Consider the following 21,301-nt stretch of genomic DNA (forward strand, 5'->3'; position numbering starts at 1 on the left):
TCATCTTAGTCCTTGGCTCTCTTCCTTTTTCTCTTTTTCATTCCATTCAAACTTTCTATCAACTTATTTAATACATGCTTTCTGCATCTACCAATATAGGTTCTATATCTCCCTATATATTACTAAGCCAAATTTAATTCAGGAGTACTGTTCTAGAAAATAACATTATCAAATAGGCTTGGAAAAGGCTGTCATATTAACTAACCTTGATTATAGTTGTTTATAGGCCGAAATGAGGTAAACTTTTGAAAATCTTTCCAATTTAATTTATTTTTGTTCTTACTCACGAAATAAATTACCTGAAATTGTATATTAAATATGTATTAAGAAGTACGTATTAAAGACACTCCTCAAAACATCATAAATGAGGCAGGGCTAACCAAAACCTCATCAATTTGGCAACATTATCATTTTATTTATTATTAAAAACTTACTAAAAATAATTTCCAACAAAGGTATGATACAATGTGCAGAGCACACTACATAAAAACAAAAAAGAACAGCTCTTTTGTTTAAAAATATGAACACGTTGCTCAAAGGCAAAGGATGAGGCTGTGGGGAGAGACTTTCTTTTTACATCAGGGCTACTGTGAGTTACTTCTTTTGAATGACTATGTGTCACCTCTACTAACACACGTCTAGCCTAACAATCAACAGCTGACAGGATTGAGATGACTATTTCACCTATTCGCACAGTGTGTATACCCAGCATACACACTGGAGCCTGACACTGGTTCGCATTTGTGAATTAACTATTTAAATAAAATGCTGGTCAGCAGATTAAGCAATTTGGGTAGTTATTTCTAGCAGAAGCTTTGGAAAGTTCACAAATTTCTTATTTTAGAGAGCCGTATATTATGTAGTAAGTCTCAATCTGCCAGAAAAAAATTTTAAAGCTAATTTCAGAGCTCTCATTAAGAGCTAACATACTTCAAACACCATATTAAATTCACTGTCAGATTCTAAAATAATTCAGCTACCTCATCATGCCAATGAGAAATTATTTTCTTTCATTAACCACAACTTAACAAGTAAAATAAAGAATTTTAAATTACAAACTGATTAACATTGAACAAAGCACTTTGCATTCTTAAAGATGCCCATCTCCTGGTTGCAAAAAAAAAAAAAAAAATTTAAAAACCAAAATATTGGGCGTCTGGGTGGCTCAGATGGTTAAGCATCTGCCTTCGGCTCAGGTCGCGATCCCAGAGCCCTGGGATGGAGCCCCATATCGGGCTCCTGGCTCAGCAGGGAGCCTGCTTCTCCCTCTCCCTCTGCCTCTCTCCCAGCTCATGCTTTCTTTCTCTCTCTCTCTGTATCTCTGTGTCTCAAACGAATAAATAAAATCTTTAAAAATAAATAAATAAATAAATAAAAATAAATAAATAAAAACCAAAATATTTAACCTTCCTATATTCCCAGAACTAAAAATATTACCAACAAAAGGAAAAGTAAAAACTAAATGTTCAATGAAAAACAGTATGAAAGCTTTTCATAACCTATATAAGGTATAATAAATATATAAAAAGTTAAATTCCTAATGAAATCAAGTATATAACAATAAGCATGCCAAAACAAATTACTTCTGTGACAAAGTGGTTATAATTCCCAACCTTCTCCCACTTAAACAAAACTGTGTATTACTTACGTAATAGATGGATCCACTTGTTTGTAAGCATGAGCAGCACAAGACCCACAGTACGTATATCCTGCATGGCTACAAAACAAAATATTTTTAAACTTAATCATCAGATTCAAAATCAAGATATTCTCAAAAGAAAAAACCTTTTGAAAGAAATATAACTACGGTAAACATTACAGAATTGAGTGTATAGATAAAAAAGCAATGTAGCTAATGGTGCAAATTCTAGCAGACAACAGAAAACACATAATTGTTCTATGTTCCAATTTTAAATTTTAAAAGGTATTTTGTAATTTTTTTTGGTCTTAAGAACAAATTAAATTTAGATATTCCAGGCTTACCTGAAGTTGCTAATGTAATACTAATAATATGTGAGTTTTGAACATTCCTCTTCAATATTATTAGCAGACTATTACATAGCAATAATTTGGTCAAATCAGACCAAAATAAATATCCTACAAAAACAACCCACCTTCTTTTTCTAATTTCTTTTTATTTTTATACTTTTTAAAAATTGAAGTATAATTAACATACAGTGTTACATTAGTTTCAGGTGTATAATATGTGATTCAGGAATTCTATACATTTCTCTGTGCTCATCAAGGAGTATACTCCTAATCTCTTTTATCTATTTCACCCGTCATCCCACTAACATCCCCCTCTCTGGTAACCACCAGTTTGTTCTCTGTATTTAATAGTCAGTTTTGTTGTCTCTTTTTTTCCTTTGTTCATTTTTTTTTTTTATATCTTACATATGAGTGAAATCATATTGTATCTGTCTTTCTCTGACTTATTTCACTTGGCATTTTTACCCTCTAAGTCCATCCATGTTGTGGCAAATGGCAAGATCTCATTCTTTTTATGGCTAATATTCCATTGTGTGTGTGTGTCCGTGTGCTCGTGTGTGTGTGTGTGTGTGTGTGTGTATCACATCTTCTTTATCCATTCATCTATACTGATGGACACTTGGGTTCCTTCCATATCTTAGCTATTGTGAATAATGCTGCAATAAACGTGGGGGGGGGGCATGTATCTTTTCGAATCAGTGTTTTCATTTTCATTGGGTAAATACCGAGTAGTAGAATTACTGGATCATGTGGCAATTCTACTTTTAATTTATTTTAAGATTTTATTTATTTATTTGAGAGAGAGAGACAGAAAGCGTCCATGAATAGGGGGAGGGACAGAGGGAGAAGCAGACTCCCCACTGGGCAGGGAGGGAGCCCAATGAGGAGCTAAATCCCAGGACCCTGAAATCATGACCTGAGCCAAAGGCAAACAGTTAACCAACTGAGCCACCCAGAAGTCCCCCTACTTTTAGTTTTTTGAGGAACCTCCATACTGTTTTCCACAGTGGGTGCACCAAAATTGCATTCCCACCAACAGTGCAAGAGGGTTCCTTTTTTTTCACATCCTCACTAACACTTGTTATTTCTTGGCTTTTTGATTCTAGCCACTCTAACAGGTATAAGGTGATTTCCCAATGTGGTTTTGATTTGCACTCCCCTGATGATTAGTGATGTTAAGCATCTTTCCAATGTGTCTATTGGTCATCTGTATGTCTTCTTTGGAAAAATGTCTACTCAGGTCCTCTGCCCACTTTTATCAGATTGTTTTTTTGTTACTGAGTTGTAGAAGTTCTTTATATATTTTAGATATAAACTCCTTATCAGATATATCATTTGCAAATATCTTCTCTCATTCAATAGGCTTTTTGTTTTGTTGATGGTTTCTTTGGCTGTACAAAAGCTTTTTATTTTGGCATAGTTCCAATAGTTTATTTTTGCTTTTGTTTCCCTTGCCTAAAGAGATAGCTAGAAAAATGTTTCTACAGCCAAAGCAATCTCTATCAAAATATGAGCAGTATTTTTTCATAGAACTAGAACAAATATACTAAAATTTGTATGGAACCACAAAAGACCCCAAATAGCCAAAGCAATCTTGAGAAAGAGGAGCAAAGCTGAAGGTATCACAATCCCAGATTTCAAAGCTGTAGTAATTAAAAGAGTATGGTATTAGCAATTGCACTACTGGGTATTTACCCCAAAGATATAAATGTAGGGATCCGAAGGGGTACATGCATCCCAATGTTTATAGCAGCAATGTCCACAATAGCCAAACTATGGAAAGAGCCTAGATGTCCACAACAGATGAATGGATAAAGAAGATGTGGTGTGTGTACACACACACACACACACACACACACACACACACACTGGAATATTATGCAGCCATCAAAAAAACCAAAATCTTGTCATTTCCAATGACGTGGATGGAACTAGAGGGTATTATGCTAAGCAAAGTAAGTCAATCAGAGAAAGACAAGTATCATATGATCTCACTGATATGAGGAATTTGAGAAACAAGACAGAGGATCATAGGGGAAGGGAGGAAAAAATGAAACAAGATGAAAACAGAGAGGGAGACAAACCATAAGAGACTCTTAATCTCAGGAAACAAACTGAGGGTTGCTGGAGTGCTGGGGGGTGGGAGGGATGGGTGGCTGGGTGATGGACATTGAGGAGGGTATGTGCTATGGTGAGTGCTGTGAATTGTGTAAGACTGATGAATCACAGACCCGGACCTCTGAAACAAATAATACATTATATGTTAAAAAAAAGAAGAAGATAGTAGGAAGGGAAAAATGAAGGGGGGGAAATTGGAGGGGGAGACAAACCATGAGAGACTATGGACTCTGAAAAACAAACTGAGGGATTTAGAAGTGGGGGGGATGGGTTAGCCCGGTGATGGGTATTAAGGAGGGCATGTATTGCATGGAGCACTGGGTGTTATACGCAAACGATGAATCATGGAACACTACATCAAAAACTAATGATGTAATGTATGGTGACTAACATAACATAATAAAATAAAATTAATAAAAAAAAAAAAAAGCACAGGCGCCTGGGTGGCTCAGTCGGTTAAGCGTCTGCCTTCAGCTCAGGTCATGATCCCAGGGTCCTGGGATCGAGCCCCGCGTCAGGCTCCCTGCTCAGTGGAGAGTCTGCTTCTCCCTCTCCCTCTGCCTGCCTCTCTGCCTACTTGTGCTCTCTATCTCTGTCAAATAAATAAATAAAAATCTTTAAAAAAAAAAAAAAAGCTCGGGGCGCCTGGGTGGCTCAGTCGTTAAGCGCCTGCCTTCAGCTCAGGTAATGATCCCAGAGTCCAGGGATCGAGCCCCGCATCGGGCTCCCTGCTCGGCGGGAAGCCTGCTTCTCCCTCTCCCCCTCCCTCTGCTTGTGTTCCCTCTCTCGCTGTGTCTCTGTCAAATGAATAAATAAAAAAATCTTTAAAAAAAAAAAAAGCTCAACTAACAAATAAATGCTAATGTTTTGCTCCCCGGGGCGGGGGGAGGAGTACAGTATTGGCACAAAAATAGATCAATGGAACTGAATAGAGGGCCTAGAAATACACGCTTATATGGTCAATTAATCTATAACAAAGGAGGCAAGGATTTACAATAGGGAAGAAACAGTCTCTTCAACAAATGGTATTGGGAAAACTGGACAGCTATATGCAAAAGAATGAAAATGGACCACTTTCTTACACCACATACAAAAATAAATTCCAAATGGATTGAAGAACTAACTGTGAGACCTGAAACCATAAAACTCCTAGAAGAAAATAACTCACTTTTTCTGTGTCTTTAGTAATAAGAGAACTGACTTGGCCTTCTGTGTATTGTGCTTTTCATTTTCTTTCCCTACTATTCATCCCTTTCATTTTTTGGTCTCAGAATTAGATTTGGTTCTCTTATCACCTATGGAATGACTTTGTTTCCTGACCTCATTTTTATTTTTTGACTCATTCAAGTTACATGAGTTTAAAACATATTTTCCTGGCGCTTATTTATTAGTGTGTGGTCAGTGGTATGCAGGTAAATATTTAACAACTGTCTCTGCAGAAAAAAAAAAATGTATACATGTGTAAATAAGCTTAATATAAACTCTACTGAGATAAAAAGATATGTACCACACAATTTACAAATAACAAAAAATATATAATTCTATCGCAAATTCCACACAGTCAATTGATTGGCACAGAATGCTTTCACGCTAATTCTTATATCCATAGCCAAGTGATGGTTGCAACTGACAAGGTTGGAATAATGAAGACATATGTCTGACATGAATGAGTTCTCTGCTGATTAGGTAACAGTTTTCAAGTATTAGAAGGAATATCTCCTTCCATACTTTCCTACACTTTTTATAATGTAAGGGCTACTAACACAATGTAATTTTAAGTTTAATCTGCATTATTAACACTTTCCCCATTTCTTTCTTTTTTTTTTTTTAAGATTTTATTTATTTATTTGACAGAGAGAGAGAGAGACAGCAAGAGAGGGAACACAAGCAGGGGGAGTGGGACAGGGAGAAGCAGGCTTCCCGCGGAGCAGGGAGCCCGATGCGGGGCTCGATCCCAGGACCCTGGGATCGTGACCCAAGCCGAAGGCAGATGCCTAATGACTGAGCCACCCAGATGCCCCAACACTTTCCCCATTTCTTAAGTATAGACAATCAACAAACAATAAATCAAGCCCTGATTTGTAGCAATTTGCTAATTAATGTGGAGTAATTCACTCCTGCCTTAACTGATTTCAAGCTACACAATAAACTGAAAAGACAAAATAAAGACTGGGAGAAAATAATTGCAAAGCATATATCTGACACAGGATTTATATCGGAATATGTAAAGAAATTTCAAAACAAACCCAACACTTAAAACTGTTAACCATTTTGCAAGACGAAGAGTTCTGAAAATTGGTTGCAAAATAACGTGACTGTACTTAATGCTACTATACTGTAAGATGGGGGGTGCCTGGGTGGCTCAGTTGGTTGAGCGTCTGACTCTTGATTTGGGCCCAGGTAATGATCTCAGGGTCCTGGGATCAAGCCCCAAGTCAGGCTTCGAACTCAGCACAGAGACTACTTGAGGATTCTCTTTCTCCCTCTCCCTCTGCCCCCCACCCCACACACATGCACACTCTTTTTCTCTCTCTCTCTAATAAATAAGTAAATCTTTAAAAAAAAATAAAAATAAAAATGTTGGGGTGCCTGGGTGGCTCACTCAGTTAAACATCTGCCTTCAGCTCGGGTCATGATCCTGGAGTCCTGGGATCAAGCCCCGTATCAGGCTCCCTGCTCAACCGGGAGTCTGCTTCTCGCTCTGACCCTCTCCCCTCCCATGCTCTCTCTCTCTCTCTCTCTCTCTCTGTCCCTCTCAAATAAATAAATAAATAAAATATTTTTTTAAAAAATAAAAAATAAAGATGCCTAAGATGGTTAAGTTTTATGTTATGTGTATTTTACTACAATTTTTTTAAATAGGAAAAGATATGAACAAATACTTCAAAACAGAATATACTGGGATGGCAAATAAGCACATAAAAGAATGCTCAATATCATTTAAGGAAAGGCAAATTAAAACTACAAAAATCTACCACTAAACACCCAGCAGAATAGCTAAAATTAAAAAGAGTGACCATACCAAGTATGCTTAGGATGTAGAATTGAAACTCAAGCTACACTTGTGGGAATATAAAATGTTACAACCACTTTTGAAAACAATTTGGCAATTTCTTAAGAAGTTAAATATACTTCTACCATAGGACCCAGATTTCCACTCCTAAGAAAACGAAAAGCATTATAACCACAAAGATCTGTACACAAATGTTCATCCCAGCTTTATTTGCAACAGTCAAAAATTGGAAACAACCAAATATTCCTCCAAAGGTGAATGGATAAACAAATTGAGGTATAGTCATACAATGGAGTACTCTTCAGCAAGAGAAAGGAATGAACTACTGATAAACTCAAAAATAATTATGCAAAAAAAGATGGTAAAAAAGAAAGAAATATGTTGAGAAAAGCCAGACAGAAAGAGTTCAAAATTCCACTAAAATATAAAAACTAGTTTGTAGCAACACAGAGTAAGTCAACGGGTGTGGGTGGAAAGAAGAGGAAGAGAGGTACAGAAGGGAAGAATTACAAAAGGGTACAAGGAAACTTGAGGATGATGAATATGTTTATTACCTTAATTGTGATGGTTTCACAGGTGTATACATACTTCAAATGTATCCAACTGTACACTTTAAATACATGCAACTGTATGTTAATCCTACCACAACAGAGCTCTATTTTTAAAAGGGTCATCATTTGATCTAGCTTAAACTATGAATGGAGAAAAAGAGATTCACAGCAATATAGGATAGCAGTATGCTTAATCAAGAGTTAAGTAATGTGGGACCTACACTAAGCACCCTGAAATCACTGAAGGCCTTACTGGTTGGATTAATGGTAGTATACTCTATCCATATACCTCTGGCAAGAGAGCCTATCAAGTTGCTTCAGGACAGCAATATTCTCACAACCCAGTTCTAATCTTAGCCAGAAGAAATATAAGTTGTTGTATGGCTCAGCACATTCGGTTTTCCTGATCTTGATATTCTAGCCTAACCAGGGCTCAATTTTTTCCAGTTATGTCCCCAGTCTTCCAGTGCCCAACATCCCAATACTGACTACTTCAGATTCCTAACAACTGTTCCTGATCTTAACTGGCTCCCCTTGTCAATTCAGAAATAGGCTACCTTGCCCCATTATGTGGACCTTAAAAATCCTTTGATCCATTAGGACCTGTCCTGGTCTGTCTCAAACCTGAAAAACTTCTCCTGTTTTCAATACTGCTCTGCTCTCAGTTGTCACTCATATCCCATCCCTCCCCATCCTAATCCTTATAGTTTAAACTGGTCCTTCCTAGATCTGCTTCTCAGACTTTAATTCTTGTTTGCCATTCTTGAATTTAAAAGCCCTGACCCTCAGTCCATACTCTGATCTCTCAATCAGTCTTTCCAGCATGAATATCTCCCAGTTTTACCAATCCTGTTCCTACCCACGTGTAGTTCCTAAAAGCCAGAAAGTCGTCTTAGAAACACTGGGTTCTTGGGGCGCCTGGGTGGCTCAGTCAGTAAGACATCTGCCTTCAGCTTGGGTAGTGATCCCAGGGTCCTGGGATTGAGCCCCGTGTTGGGCTCCCTGCCCAGTGGGAAGTCTGCTTGTCCCTCTCTCTCTCCCCTCCCCCCTGCTCCTTCTGTCCCTCTCTTGCTCACTCTCTCTCTCTCAAATAAATAAAATCTTTAAAAAAAAAGAGAGAGAAGAAAAAAGAAACACCAGGTTCTTAAAGTATAGGTAGAATAGAAATACTAGGAGTAGAGAGGTAAAGGTACAAAAGAAGGGCATAAAAGTTGAAGGAAGAACATGAGCAAATGTTCAAGTGTCTGATGTGAGAAAATATGAGATTGGCCTGAGTGGCACAAGAAGTAAGAGTTAAGCCACAGACAGAGAAGTCTGCGCTTGATAAAACAAGTTACTGAAAAACTGCTGTACACTCCAGAGGAGGGTAGTGACAATACAAAACTGCTATTAGTCTAGTACTGAAAAACATGAGATCAGAGGCAGGAGGTGGTAAGTGATGCTCTCTTGGAAACCGGGGCCTGAGGTAGCAAATCTCATGGTCTAGAAAGGTCCCAGTGCCAGGGGGAAATGATACATGAATGTTCTACAATCTAAAAAGAAAAACTGACATATCTTAGTGACCAAGTAGGTATAGAGTAGATGAGAAAGAGGAGAAGACAGAGGATAATTATAATAATGGTAATAACTAACATTTACTGAAAGCTTACTCTGTGTCACTCATTCACATAATCCAAAGCAGTAATTCATTTAATCCTCACACCAACCCTTTGAGATAGGAATTACTATTTTTCTTTTATAGATAAAGAAACTAAAGCAGAAAGGTTAAAAAACTTGCTCAAGGTCACACAAATAGTAAGGGGCCACATCAGGACTTAAAAGTAGGCAGCAGAGCTCCAGAACCCATTCTTAACTACCATAAGAGACCTCTATATATTTTAAGGAAGAAGAGAAGGTTTCCATGCAGTAGGAAAATCAACAACCCTAAAAATTGGAAGAATACCATATATCCTGTAAGACTGTAGGAAGGTGGGTGGTTTTGAAAACATGATTGAGTTAATATGTTTTTTTCATTATGTTATATTAATCACCATACATTACATCATTAGTTTTTGATGTAGTGTTCCATGATTCATTGTTTGCGTATAACACCCAGTGCTCCATTCAGTACATGCCCTCTTTAATACCCATCACCAGGCTCACCCATCCACCCACCCCCCTCCCCTCTAGAACCCTCAGTTTGTTTCTCAGAGTCCATAGTCTCTCATGGTTTGTCTCCCCCTCCGATTTCCCCCCCTTCATTCTTCCCTTCCTGCTATCTTCTTTTTTTTTTTTATTAAACATGTAATGTATTATTTGTTTCAGAGGTACAGGTCTGTGATTCAACAGTCTTACACAATTCACAGCGCTCACCATAGCACATACCCTCCCCAGTGTCTATCACCCAGCCACCCCATCCCTCCCACCCCCCACACTCCAGCAACTCTCAATTTGCTTCCTGAGATTAAGAATTCCTCATATTAGCGAGGTCATATGATACATGTCTTTCTCTGATTGACTTATTTCGTTCAGCATAACACCCTCCAGTTCCATCCACATCGTGCAAATGGCAAGATTTCATTCCTTTTGATGGCTGCATAATATTCCATTGTATATATACACCACATCTTCTTTATCCATTCATCTGTCGATGGATATCTTGGCTCTTTCCATAGTTTGGCTATTGTGGACATTGCTGCTATAAACATCGGGGTGCATGTACCCCTTCGGATCCCTACATTTGTATCTTTGGGGTAAATACCCAGTAGTGCAATTGCTGGATCGTATGGTAGCTCTATTTTCAACTTTTTGAGGAACCTCCATACTGTTTTATAATAGAACTCAGATTTCATGGTTTCAGTCCTTTCTGAATTTGAGGGCTTAAAAGTCTGCTTGAAATAAAGACAAAATAGTTGCAAAAAGAGAGGGAGAGTGTCAACTTGAATAGAGACTATAGTGCAGAGTATTTTTTTAAAAAATTATTAAGTGTACCATCCTTCTTAACCCACATCATGAGAAACTCTACTTCATGAAAGGACCAAGATCATAGCCAAAGAAAAGAATTTCTAGTACTTTCCTTTATCCTGGCCCAGATACATGGTAATGAAGAGAGCCATGGTAATAATCAAAGATCTCTCCACTGATCCTCTGCTCCTAGACCCTTCTCTTGTTAAGAGAATCTATGATTCTAAATATATGTGGAAACAAGGTTTCATTAAGGAATCACGCACAATAAAAGAGGCTTCACTAAGAGAACATCTAAGGTTTTTTTCTTTTGTGCATTATAGTCAGAAGAGCAATGAAAACGTGAGCCCTATAGATAACTGAATATACATCGAAAAAGTATATTCCAATCAGTATTTCACAGGCTCTTAAAACTTTAATGCAAAGTCATCCCTGCTAGCTTTTCCAGGTCATTCTGGTTCCCAATGTAACCTCAACGAAGGCAAAGTCAAAATTATACTTTAATACCTATCATTTCTCATTAGACTAAAACCATACCTCTAAAAACTGATCCTTCCTGTAACACGGGTAATTTTGCTTCTCCCTTTACTCCTTCACAGCAGACCGTTTATATCACCAAGTCCAGCTCCTAACCTTCCAGAATTTCTGTGCCCCACACAGAACTGCAATCAAATGAGGATGCAAGGCCATTATCCATGGTCATTCATTGGTTAAATGACAGTTTCCCACACAGCAACCTTGCAGTGTGGGTATAATTTAAATTCCTATGTCAGGAAAATTACCAATTACTACATGACATGGACTTTTCACTTGTTCATTCTGAGACCTTCAAGGTTACAGGTGAATAGCATAAAGTGTGAATGCCAAAAGTCTACCACGCATTCTATGAGAGACTTTTCATCAAGGAGGATATAGAGAACAAAAAAAGAAAAGAAAAACCCTTGGATTCAACAAAATCAGGTTCTCATAGTCCTAGTTCTACTTAAAAGCAGTAAAAATGCAAAATAAGAAGATTGAACTAGATGAAATGAGAAGACTGGACCGATGAAATTATCTCCTGCAGCAATAAGAAAAGTCTACAAGATCTACTTAAGGTAAGCTAGGATCTAGAAAGCTAGAAACTAAATTTAAAAACACTTGTGAGCATATGGGATCCACCTGAACAACAACTGGCTCTAAGCAGTTTCCAGAAGCAACAGCCTCACGTTGCCCCTCTCCATTCTGTTTCGCTGCACCTAGTCTTTTGTTCTTTTATTTATAGGCATTCCTCAAGGGCCCTCAAGATTCCTGCTTCATAAAAAAAATCAGATGATTATAACCCAAAAAATGTCCAAGTTAGAAAGTCATTACTCAGAATATCTTATTTTTATAAAATGGAATCTCACAAATATTAACTAAACAATACTATGAACTAAGGAAAGTTACTAAAGTTTTTCAAGTCAAATAAGAATAAACTAACCACAATGCTGCATATCTAGATTGTTTTACTACTAGAATATATAGGACCTGAGATACTGCCATGAATAACCTACTGCTTAAAAAAAACGAGGACTAGAAATAAACAAGTTGCACATCTCCAGTAACTTAAATTAATTACATGATTTATGAAGATTCATTGTCTCACCATATACACCGGTAGAGCTGAACAGGTGTACTTCACTAAATGTAAACTGGTCTTCTATAATATTTATATATTTTTTATTTTAATATTTAATATTTTAAATGTTTTAAACTAGTTTTTATGTTCAAAGTAATACATGCACACAGTATAAGAAAGTTAAACAATAAAGACGGGTACACAATGAAAAGTGAAAGTATCCTTTATTCCATACTACTCCTACTAGGTTCACTACTAAAAACAAATCAAACTCTAGTTTAAATGTATTAGGATGGCCACAATATCCATAGCCCCCTCCCAATTATCTGATTATATTTTTATATTCAATAAGAGGTTTCTTAAGTGATACATACTTAATGTACAGCTCCATTCTAAGGGTTGCTGAGTTATCCCTGCATACTGCAAGATAAACAACAATTTTGGCATCAAGGTATCTGGCAGTAAGGTAGGAAGGCTTTTGGAACTTCTAGTTCATGAGATCATATCAATATATATCCCTGGGCAACATACTGTTTCCTATACCTCAAGACAAGTAAAGCTGTCCTAAATTCAACCAAAGGACATTTTTAAATCAAATTAAATTCTTTTGAATCCCCCAACTACACCTGTCTATATGCCATATAGATAAGAATCATTAAGACTGATCAATAGTTGGGTTTATGGGTCAATATTTATTCTTTAACGACATTAATCTACATCAATATACAAATAAGCAATTAAGTACTTTTAAAAGTATGCTGTGTTCTGATTCGTTTGTTTTTTAAGGCTCTCCTTACATGACTTATGCCTATGAAAGCAAAATCTAAGAAAAGCTGGTCCTGGAGAGCTAAATTTTATAAAAGTTAAAGAATGTTTTTTAGGGGCACCTGTCTGGTTCAGACACTAGAGCATGCAACTCTTGATCTCAGGGATGTATGTTCAAGTCCTATGTTGGATGTAGAGATTACTTAACAATACAATCTTAAAAAAAAATATTTATTTGAATAGACTTGATTTGAAATAAAAGTAGGAATCTTAAAATTTTAAGTTTTCTAATTACTAAATAAGCATATTCTTTTTTTTTTTTTTTAAAGATTTTATTTATTTATTCATGAGAGACAGAGAGAGAGAGAGGCAGAGGGAGAAGCAGGCTCCCAAGGAGCAGAGAGCCCGATGCGGGACTCGATCCCAGGACCCTGGGATCATGACCTGAGCCGTAGGCAGACGCTTAACCATCTGAGCCACTCAGGCACCCTAAATAAGCATATTCTTAACAAAGACCCTTTTGTGCCTATAGAACAATAAAATATTTGTTGTTGCTTTCCTACCTAAAAAAAAAAAAAAAAACTCCTCTGGAAAGGAAAATAATTACTTCTGGAAACCATATATAAACTTGACTATATTTAAAGTTTTCATATGTTAACAAAATGGAAATTGCATTATATATGCACAAACATAATTACAAAGTCACTATGTAACAGAAACATGCACACCAAAGCCAAAAATATTTCAAATACCCATTTTAAAACCTAAAGTAACTTGGAAATCTTTTACAAATCAATATATTTGTCACTTAGACTCAAACATTTCATTTCTCAGGCCACTGCCAATTTCAACTTAGAGCTAACTATAAAAAGGAAACAAGTCTAGCTACATTTTCATGAATAACTAACCTTGACTTAATTATATGTTGATTCAGCACAGCTCCCACATTTGTAACAAGTTTTAACTAGGAAGGTAGCATATAATAGTCAACTACCAGCAAACTGATGAGAATGACATAGACCCTATGTCACAAGATACTATAAAGAGATGATTATTAATCATTGTTTCTCACCCAATCAAGGATTAAGCAAACTTCCCCCCTTTATTCCTCCATCATTTTTTCTTTCTCTATTGGATCATTTCATCTATATTATAAACACTTCAATATCTCCCACCTTAAGTAAAATTTCTCACCCGACAACATACTCCCATTGCCCCATTTCCTTGATTTATAGAAAAGTCCGTTAAAAAAAAAAAAATTACCCTGGGGCGCCTGGGTGGCTCAGTTGGTTAAGCATCTGCCTTCAGCTCAGGTCATGATCCCAGGGTCCTGGGAACAAGTCCCACATCAGGCTCCCTGCTCAGTGGGGAGTCTGTTTCTCCCTCTGCCTCCCCCGCTTGTGTTCATGCTCTCTCTCTCTTTCTCTCTCTCAAATAAACAAATAAAATCTTAAAAAAAAAAAAAAATACCCTCAGGACACCTGGGTGACTCAGTCAGTTAAGCATCAGATTCTTGATTTCGGCTCAGGTCATCATCTCAGGGTCGTGAGACTGAGTCCTGTGTCCGGCTCCACCCTCAGTGCAGAGTCTGCTTGAGAGTCTCTCTCCTTCTCCCTCCTCCTCTCACCCTGCTCATGCACTCTCTCTCTCAAATAAACAAATAAAATCTTAAAAAAAAAAAGACTATCCTCACTTTATTTTCTTCTCCGATTCTTGAACCCACTGTGATCGTGCTTTCATCTCCACAGAAATTGTTTGTAGCAAGGCCACCACTGATCTCCATATTGCCAAATCCAATCTTCAATTCTCAGTCCTCATTTTATTTGACCTATTGGCAGAATTTGACACAGCTAATTAATTTTCTCCTCCCTGACACATTTTTCATCCTTTTGCCTCCTACAAACACCACTCACTCTTGGTTCTCCTCCTGCCCCACTGGTCCTCCTTCAGCACCTCCTTTGCAAACGTTCATCTTCACCCTGATCTCTAAATAAAATTAGCTTGCCTAAGGGCTTAAGTTTTTAAACCTTTTCTCTTCTCTGTATTTCCCTCACTAGGCAACCACAGCCTGTTTAGACTTTAAATGTGATATATATATATATATATATATATATATATATATATATATATATATATCAACGCAGCCTGGCCCTTCTTCTCTGTACTCCAGACTCATACATCTAGCTGCCCATTTGAAATCTCCACTTACAGATACCTAATAGGCATCTCAACATTTAACATGGTCAAAATATAATCCTAGATTCTACATAAACACCTTAAAGTCTACTTCCCACCTCTACCCATCTGTCCCTTATCAGTATAAAACCAATTCCATCTTTCCAGTTTCACAGGCCAAAACTCAAGAGTCATTCCTGACTCTTCTTCTACTTTACTAGTCCTACCTCTGAAATATATCCCAAGTACACTGCTTCTCATCACCTCTGCCACTAGCCCCCAATCAAAGCCACCATGTCATCTTTTTCTTGTACTATTATAGTAAGCCTCCTAAACTAGATTCCCGGTTTCCACAAAACAGACCATCCATACAATAGCAAGGACAATTCTTTTCAAACCTAAGTCAAGTCATGTCACCTTTCTGCTCAAAATTTCTCATGACTTGCCATATCACTTGGAATAAAAACTGAAGTTGTTGGAATAGTCTACAAAGCCTCCTCATGATCTAGCTCTCGCTGCCTACCTCATCCACTACTCTTCCCCTTGTACACATCACTTCAGCTACACTGTCCTCCTTGCTGTTCCTCAAATACACTAAGCATATCCTGCTGCAGAGCCTTTGTACTTGCTGTTCCTCAACCTGAAAACCCTTTCCCTGGATATCTGTGTAACCTCTCTCTTGCATTATTTAGGCTCAAATGTTACCTTATCAGGGAGACCTTTTCTTACTATCCTATATAAACTAGCACCTCCCTACCTATACTGTCACTCTCAATCCTCTTATCAGCTTTCTTATTCTTAGCATCCATTACTACCTGATACAGAATACACAGGAATACCCCGCTTTATTGTGCTTTGCTGTATTGTACTTCACAGATATGGCATTGGTTTTTTTGTTTGTTTTTTGTTTTTTTATAAATTGTGTAGGTTTGGGCAGCTGGGTGGCTCAGTCGTTAAGCGTCTGCCTTCGGCTCAGGTCATGATCCCAGGGTCCTGGGATCGAGCCCCGCGCATCGGGCTCCCTGCTCAGCGGGAGGCCTGCTTCTCCCTCTCCCACTCCCCCTGCTTGTGTTCCCTCTCTCACTGCATCTCTCTCTGTCAAATAAATAAGTAAAATCTTAAAAAAAAAAAACTGTGAAGGTTTGTGGCAACCTTGAATCAAACAAGTTCACTGGCGCCATTTTTCCAACAACATTTGCTCACTTCATGTCTCTATGTCGCATTTTGGTAATTCTTGCAATATTCCAAACTTTATTATTATTATTATTATATTTGTTATGACTATCTGTGATCAGTGATTATAACCCACTGGATGGTTAGCATTTTTTAGCAGTAAGTATTTTCTAATTAAGGTATGTACACTGTTTTCTTAGACATAATGCTATTGTACACTTAATAGAATACATTACAGTATAAACATAACTTTTACATACTGGGAAACAAATTCATTTGACTCATTTTATTGCAATATTCATTTAATTGCAGTGGTCTGGAACCAAATCCACAATATCTTTGATGTATGCCTGTAATTATTTGTTTACTGTCTGTTTTCCCAAGTACTAAAACGTAAGCACCATGAAAGTAGCAACTGTAGTTTATTCGAAATGCAGCACTAGTGGGTAGTCCAAGATGGCAGCAAAGGAAGATCCTAAACTCACATCCCATGGACACACCAAATCTACTGCTACATATCGAACAATTCCCTCTGGAAAAGAATGAAAACTAGCTGAATAGCTCCTTTGCAACAAATGGTAAAAGGGCCACATCAAGATGGGAAGGGGAGGCAGGATGCAGTCTCTTCAAAACCCCACCCCTGGCAGGGGGACCCACAATCAGGAGGAATCTCACGAATCCAGATTTTCTCCCTGAGGAGTGAAGGGTTCGTGCCCCACATCAGGTACCCCACTCCTTGGGAACTGTAACAGAGAGATGCACCCCCAAAACATCTGGCTTTGAACACCAACAGGGCTCACATCCAGGAGACCCAAAGGGCTGTAGGAAACTGAGATACTTCTCTTAAAGGGCTCACATGCAGACTCAGTCGCCCTGGAAACCAGTACAAAAGCAGCAATTTGAAAAGTGTCCAGACTATATGTGAAGAAGTTTCACTGGCTAATCTTAAAACATCTATCAGAGAGGCAGGGGCCTGTCAGAACTTTCCAGGGATGGAGGCACTGGCAGGGACTTTCTGGTGCTCTCCCTCTGCCCTGATAGCACCAACAGGGCAGCCCAGCCTACGGCCGTGGGAAAGCTGTGTCTGCACCAGCCATGTGCTCTCCTGTGTCCTTGCTAAAGCTGGCAGGCACATGCAGTCTACACAGGGGACACTCCTTGATCACCTGCTCTGGTGGCCAGGGGGGCCTGCATTCCTGGGTCCAAAAGGGCTGTAACAATTGGAGAGAGACAGTTCTTGGCAGGCTATTGCCTCCAAGGCACCACACAGACAGCAGTTTGAAACACATCCCTAGTCTTTCTGTGAAACAGACCTATTTACTTGTCCCAGAGCTTCAGCCTGAGGGCCACACTTCACATTTGCCACACATCTGGAGGCTGTGGAGGTGCTTTCAGGGAAAGTAGGCCAGGGGACACCATCTTCACACTCTCCCTAAGCCTCACTACATTTTGCCTGTACCTCCCAGAAAGGAGCTTATACACTCATCTAAAGCCCTGATTTTTGCCAGTTGCCCAGAGGACACCTTTAGATCACCTGGTCTGAAGGCCAACTGGGTTTACAACTACAGTCGCACAGGACTACGTATTTTAAAACCTGCTGCCTGAGGGTCTGGCTTCCAATCAGCCTATAACTAGGGGCTGCCTGAGATCCACCCCCTTCAGAACACTGACAAGTCTTGGCACACTCTCAACAACTGGGACTTATCAAGAATAAATCAAGCTGCTTAGACAATCACAAAGGTTTCAGAGACAACCAAGAGCTAGGGCAACGTTGAAAGATAAGGTTCATCTCCTCCAGGAGGCCACTCTTTGAGGACTCATACATAGAAACAAACAGAGTCAAGCAAACTGAGAAAACAGGAATATGTCCCAAACAAAAGAACAAGATAAAACCTCCCCCCAAAAACTTTAATGAAACAAAAAGCAGCACTAAGAAGAACACCTGGCATTTAGCCGGGTACATATTTGCTGAATGACTAAATAAATAATAGCTTAAGTTATTATGCTAAAAGTTTATAAAGATTAACTCATTTAATCATCAAAAAACTATGTGGAGGTACTATTAATATTCCAATTTTACCAATGACACAAAGGCATAAGAGATTAAGTAACTTGTATGTCACATACCTTATAAGTGGTACAGTCAACCTCCTATCTATTAAATGAGATCAAGTTAGATCATACAAATGGACCACTTAACAAAATGCTTGGCACATTAAATACCTAGCACTTATGGAATACTTATTATGTGCCAGACATTAATGTAGGCTCTTTGTGTGTATTTACTTATTTAATTCTCATATTCTTCAATAAGTAGATACCATTAGTTCACTATTTTTTATTTATTGGGGCACCAAACCTAACTCAACAGAAATTACATAAAAGACACTGCTGTGAAAGAAATGGGACAAACTCCAACCTTTACTCTTCTCGGAAAACAGTTAACATGTGCTTAAAAAAATGTGTTTTGAAAGTTAGCACTGGAAACCAAATCAAAACGAACTGAATTCCTATCACATACAGACACACTCTTAACTGTATTTGTTAGCTTGTAGTTCTAGAAAGCCTTCTAAGATTCAAAGACAAAACAATCACAGATTTTCTTCATTAAAAAGAAAAAAAAAAAGCTACCCATTCCCCAAATATTTGGTTAGCTACTCCACACTGCATGGTATTGTTTAACATATCTTTTTCATTATAAGGAAAAAGCGAATTAAAGTAGATCTTTTTTCATATTTAAAACAGAACTTACTCATTTACATCAACCTGAAATCATCAAGTTTATGCACTGCAAATCAGCCTCTGCTTTAAAAGTCAGTTTTATTACCAAAAAATAAACTTTAAAATTACTGCACCTGAGAAAATAGCCAATTCCTTTATCCTTGAGTTAAAGTGAAAGCCAAAGGAATCATGAAAATGACTACATATAATTTCTTCAGCTCAACATAGCATTTATTTTTTAATTTTTTAGTTCCATCTATAAATACTATTCTATATTAATAATTAAAAATGAAACATTCTGGGTAAAGACCCTTAAAACTTACGGTGCAATAATGGCTCTAGCAGGTCTTTTTGTAGACTGTACTTGTGAGAGCCAACCTTCTAGCTGTGCATTCAGCTGCGGTCCTATAAAAAGAGAAAGAGGGAAATTGGAGTTAGCAGAGAAATGTACTATATATAACCACACTTGACACAAAGTCCTTATTGAACCTATCTGGGACTAAAATAGCTTAATGGGCAGTGGGATCATTAGTTTGGATGTTAATGTTTGAAACTTAACCAACTACTAAGCAAGCCATAGATAAGGCCATACACTGATTTATACAAAATTTGCTTTTATCCACTTACTTATTTACAACCATCTTCATTCCAGAACAATAATACGATTCTATAATTTGAGGCACTGTTTAAACAAAATAAAACAAGAAACAAAAGACTCTTGGCATATGAAAAGAAAATACCTGAGCACCAAAACTTGCCTTAATCACTAAATCACATCCATGGAGTGATCACTCCCATACCCAAAACCTTTCCTTCTATCCACTCCAGCCCCTACTCTGGTGAGCACATTGATAACCAGTGACTATGCCGTGTCAAAAATCTCAATTTCAAGCATCCCACTCTCCTCACTGCCTATCTTTCCAGTTCAGTTCTAGAAATCTGCTGATTGCCAACAGACTTGGAGTTACTATCCTTCCTCTCCTTTCTTCTTCCCCTCTTACCCAGCCTGAGACTTGATGTTCCATCACTATAATCATTTCCTCACCTATGCCCTCATTCTTGCTCCTCTCTTCCTCCACCACAGTCAAATCAGTTAAAACCAACTTTCCACTTAACACAATACCTTCACTTGTACAGATGAATGAGAAGACAAACGCAACCACATGAACTTTAAAATTATACCCATAAATTGCAGACCCTTAGCAAAGCTCAGAAATCATACCACATTAACCTAGTGAATTTGCTCTCCCAGCCTTAAGATAATTACTTCATATAACTTCTCATTTTACCTTAAAGCCTCATCCCCCTCTCACTCCCAGTAGATGATCATGCTTTTTCATTTTGTCAAGGAAAATCAGAAAATGGCCAACCATCCTGGCTTGGCCAGGACTTTCCCAGTTTTAGCACTGAAAGTCCTGCACCTTGGGAAACCTCTTAGTCGCAGGCAAACCTGGACGTTAGTCACCCTAAATTCAGAAGAGAACTACTTCCTCTTCCTACCATTTATTCTGTCTTCTCTCCTGTGTCAACACATTGACCTTACTCCTAATCAAAAGTCAAACAAATTCCTTCTGCACTGGGTCCCAATGTTTCTCTTCTCAAGGACTCTACTCCTAGACCTGTCCCAGTCTCCTGCACTAACTTGTCCCTTTTACTAGATCGTTACCATTAGCATGCAAATATATAATATAAGCAGACTGATTTCTCCCCAACTACCACCCATTTCTCTGGCCCCTTTTTTTCTCTAGCTCTCTTTTTTTAAGCATTTAATCATAAAATATTTAAATGTTACAAAAGAATCTAGATAATAATAAAATAAACATCCATGCATCCACTACCCAAATAAATTAAATTTTAACATTCTTCTTTACTTAAGATCTTCCTTTATTAAGAAATAAAATATTACAGATACACTTGAAAACCTTGCTGATCCCATTATACATGTCCCTCCTCAGAGGGAAATCAAAATCACTTACTAATTCTGGTGTTCATCATTACATTATTATACTTTTACTAATGTATATATCCATAAAATATGCATTGTTCTGCATAGGTATTATTCTACATGTTTTTAAATATTATATAAATATACTGTGCATGTTCTTCCATAATCTGATTTAGTACACAACATTATTGATAACAGGTACTCATGTTGATTTTGTAGCTCTAGTTCACTAACTTTCAATGTTGTATTATTCTGTGTGAATATACCAAAATTTATCTATTCATTCTTGTCACAGACACTTGGTTGTTTCC

At 37.8% G+C, this 21,301-nt stretch overlaps 1 protein-coding gene across 2 annotated transcripts in view; it reads right to left on the bottom strand.

Moving 5' to 3' along the window:
- Positions 1-21,301, bottom strand: part of MEMO1 (mediator of cell motility 1) — a 117,817-nt gene that overhangs the window by 44,804 nt on the left and 51,712 nt on the right. For both annotated transcript variants that reach the window (XM_045884355.3, XM_064572072.1), the window contains exons 2-3: positions 19,369-19,450; positions 1,649-1,717 (exon numbers count right to left, since the gene is read on the bottom strand). In XM_045884355.3, coding sequence (XP_045740311.1) covers positions 1,649-1,717; positions 19,369-19,450 — 151 coding nt within the window. The remainder of the gene's footprint in view (positions 1-1,648; positions 1,718-19,368; positions 19,451-21,301) is intronic.

This window comes from Mirounga angustirostris, unplaced genomic scaffold, assembly GCF_029215605.1.
Source record: "Mirounga angustirostris isolate CCGP_5_RB_7025 unplaced genomic scaffold, mMirAng1.0.hap1 SCAF_10, whole genome shotgun sequence".
In the NCBI taxonomy this organism is placed as follows: Eukaryota; Metazoa; Chordata; class Mammalia; order Carnivora; family Phocidae; genus Mirounga; species Mirounga angustirostris.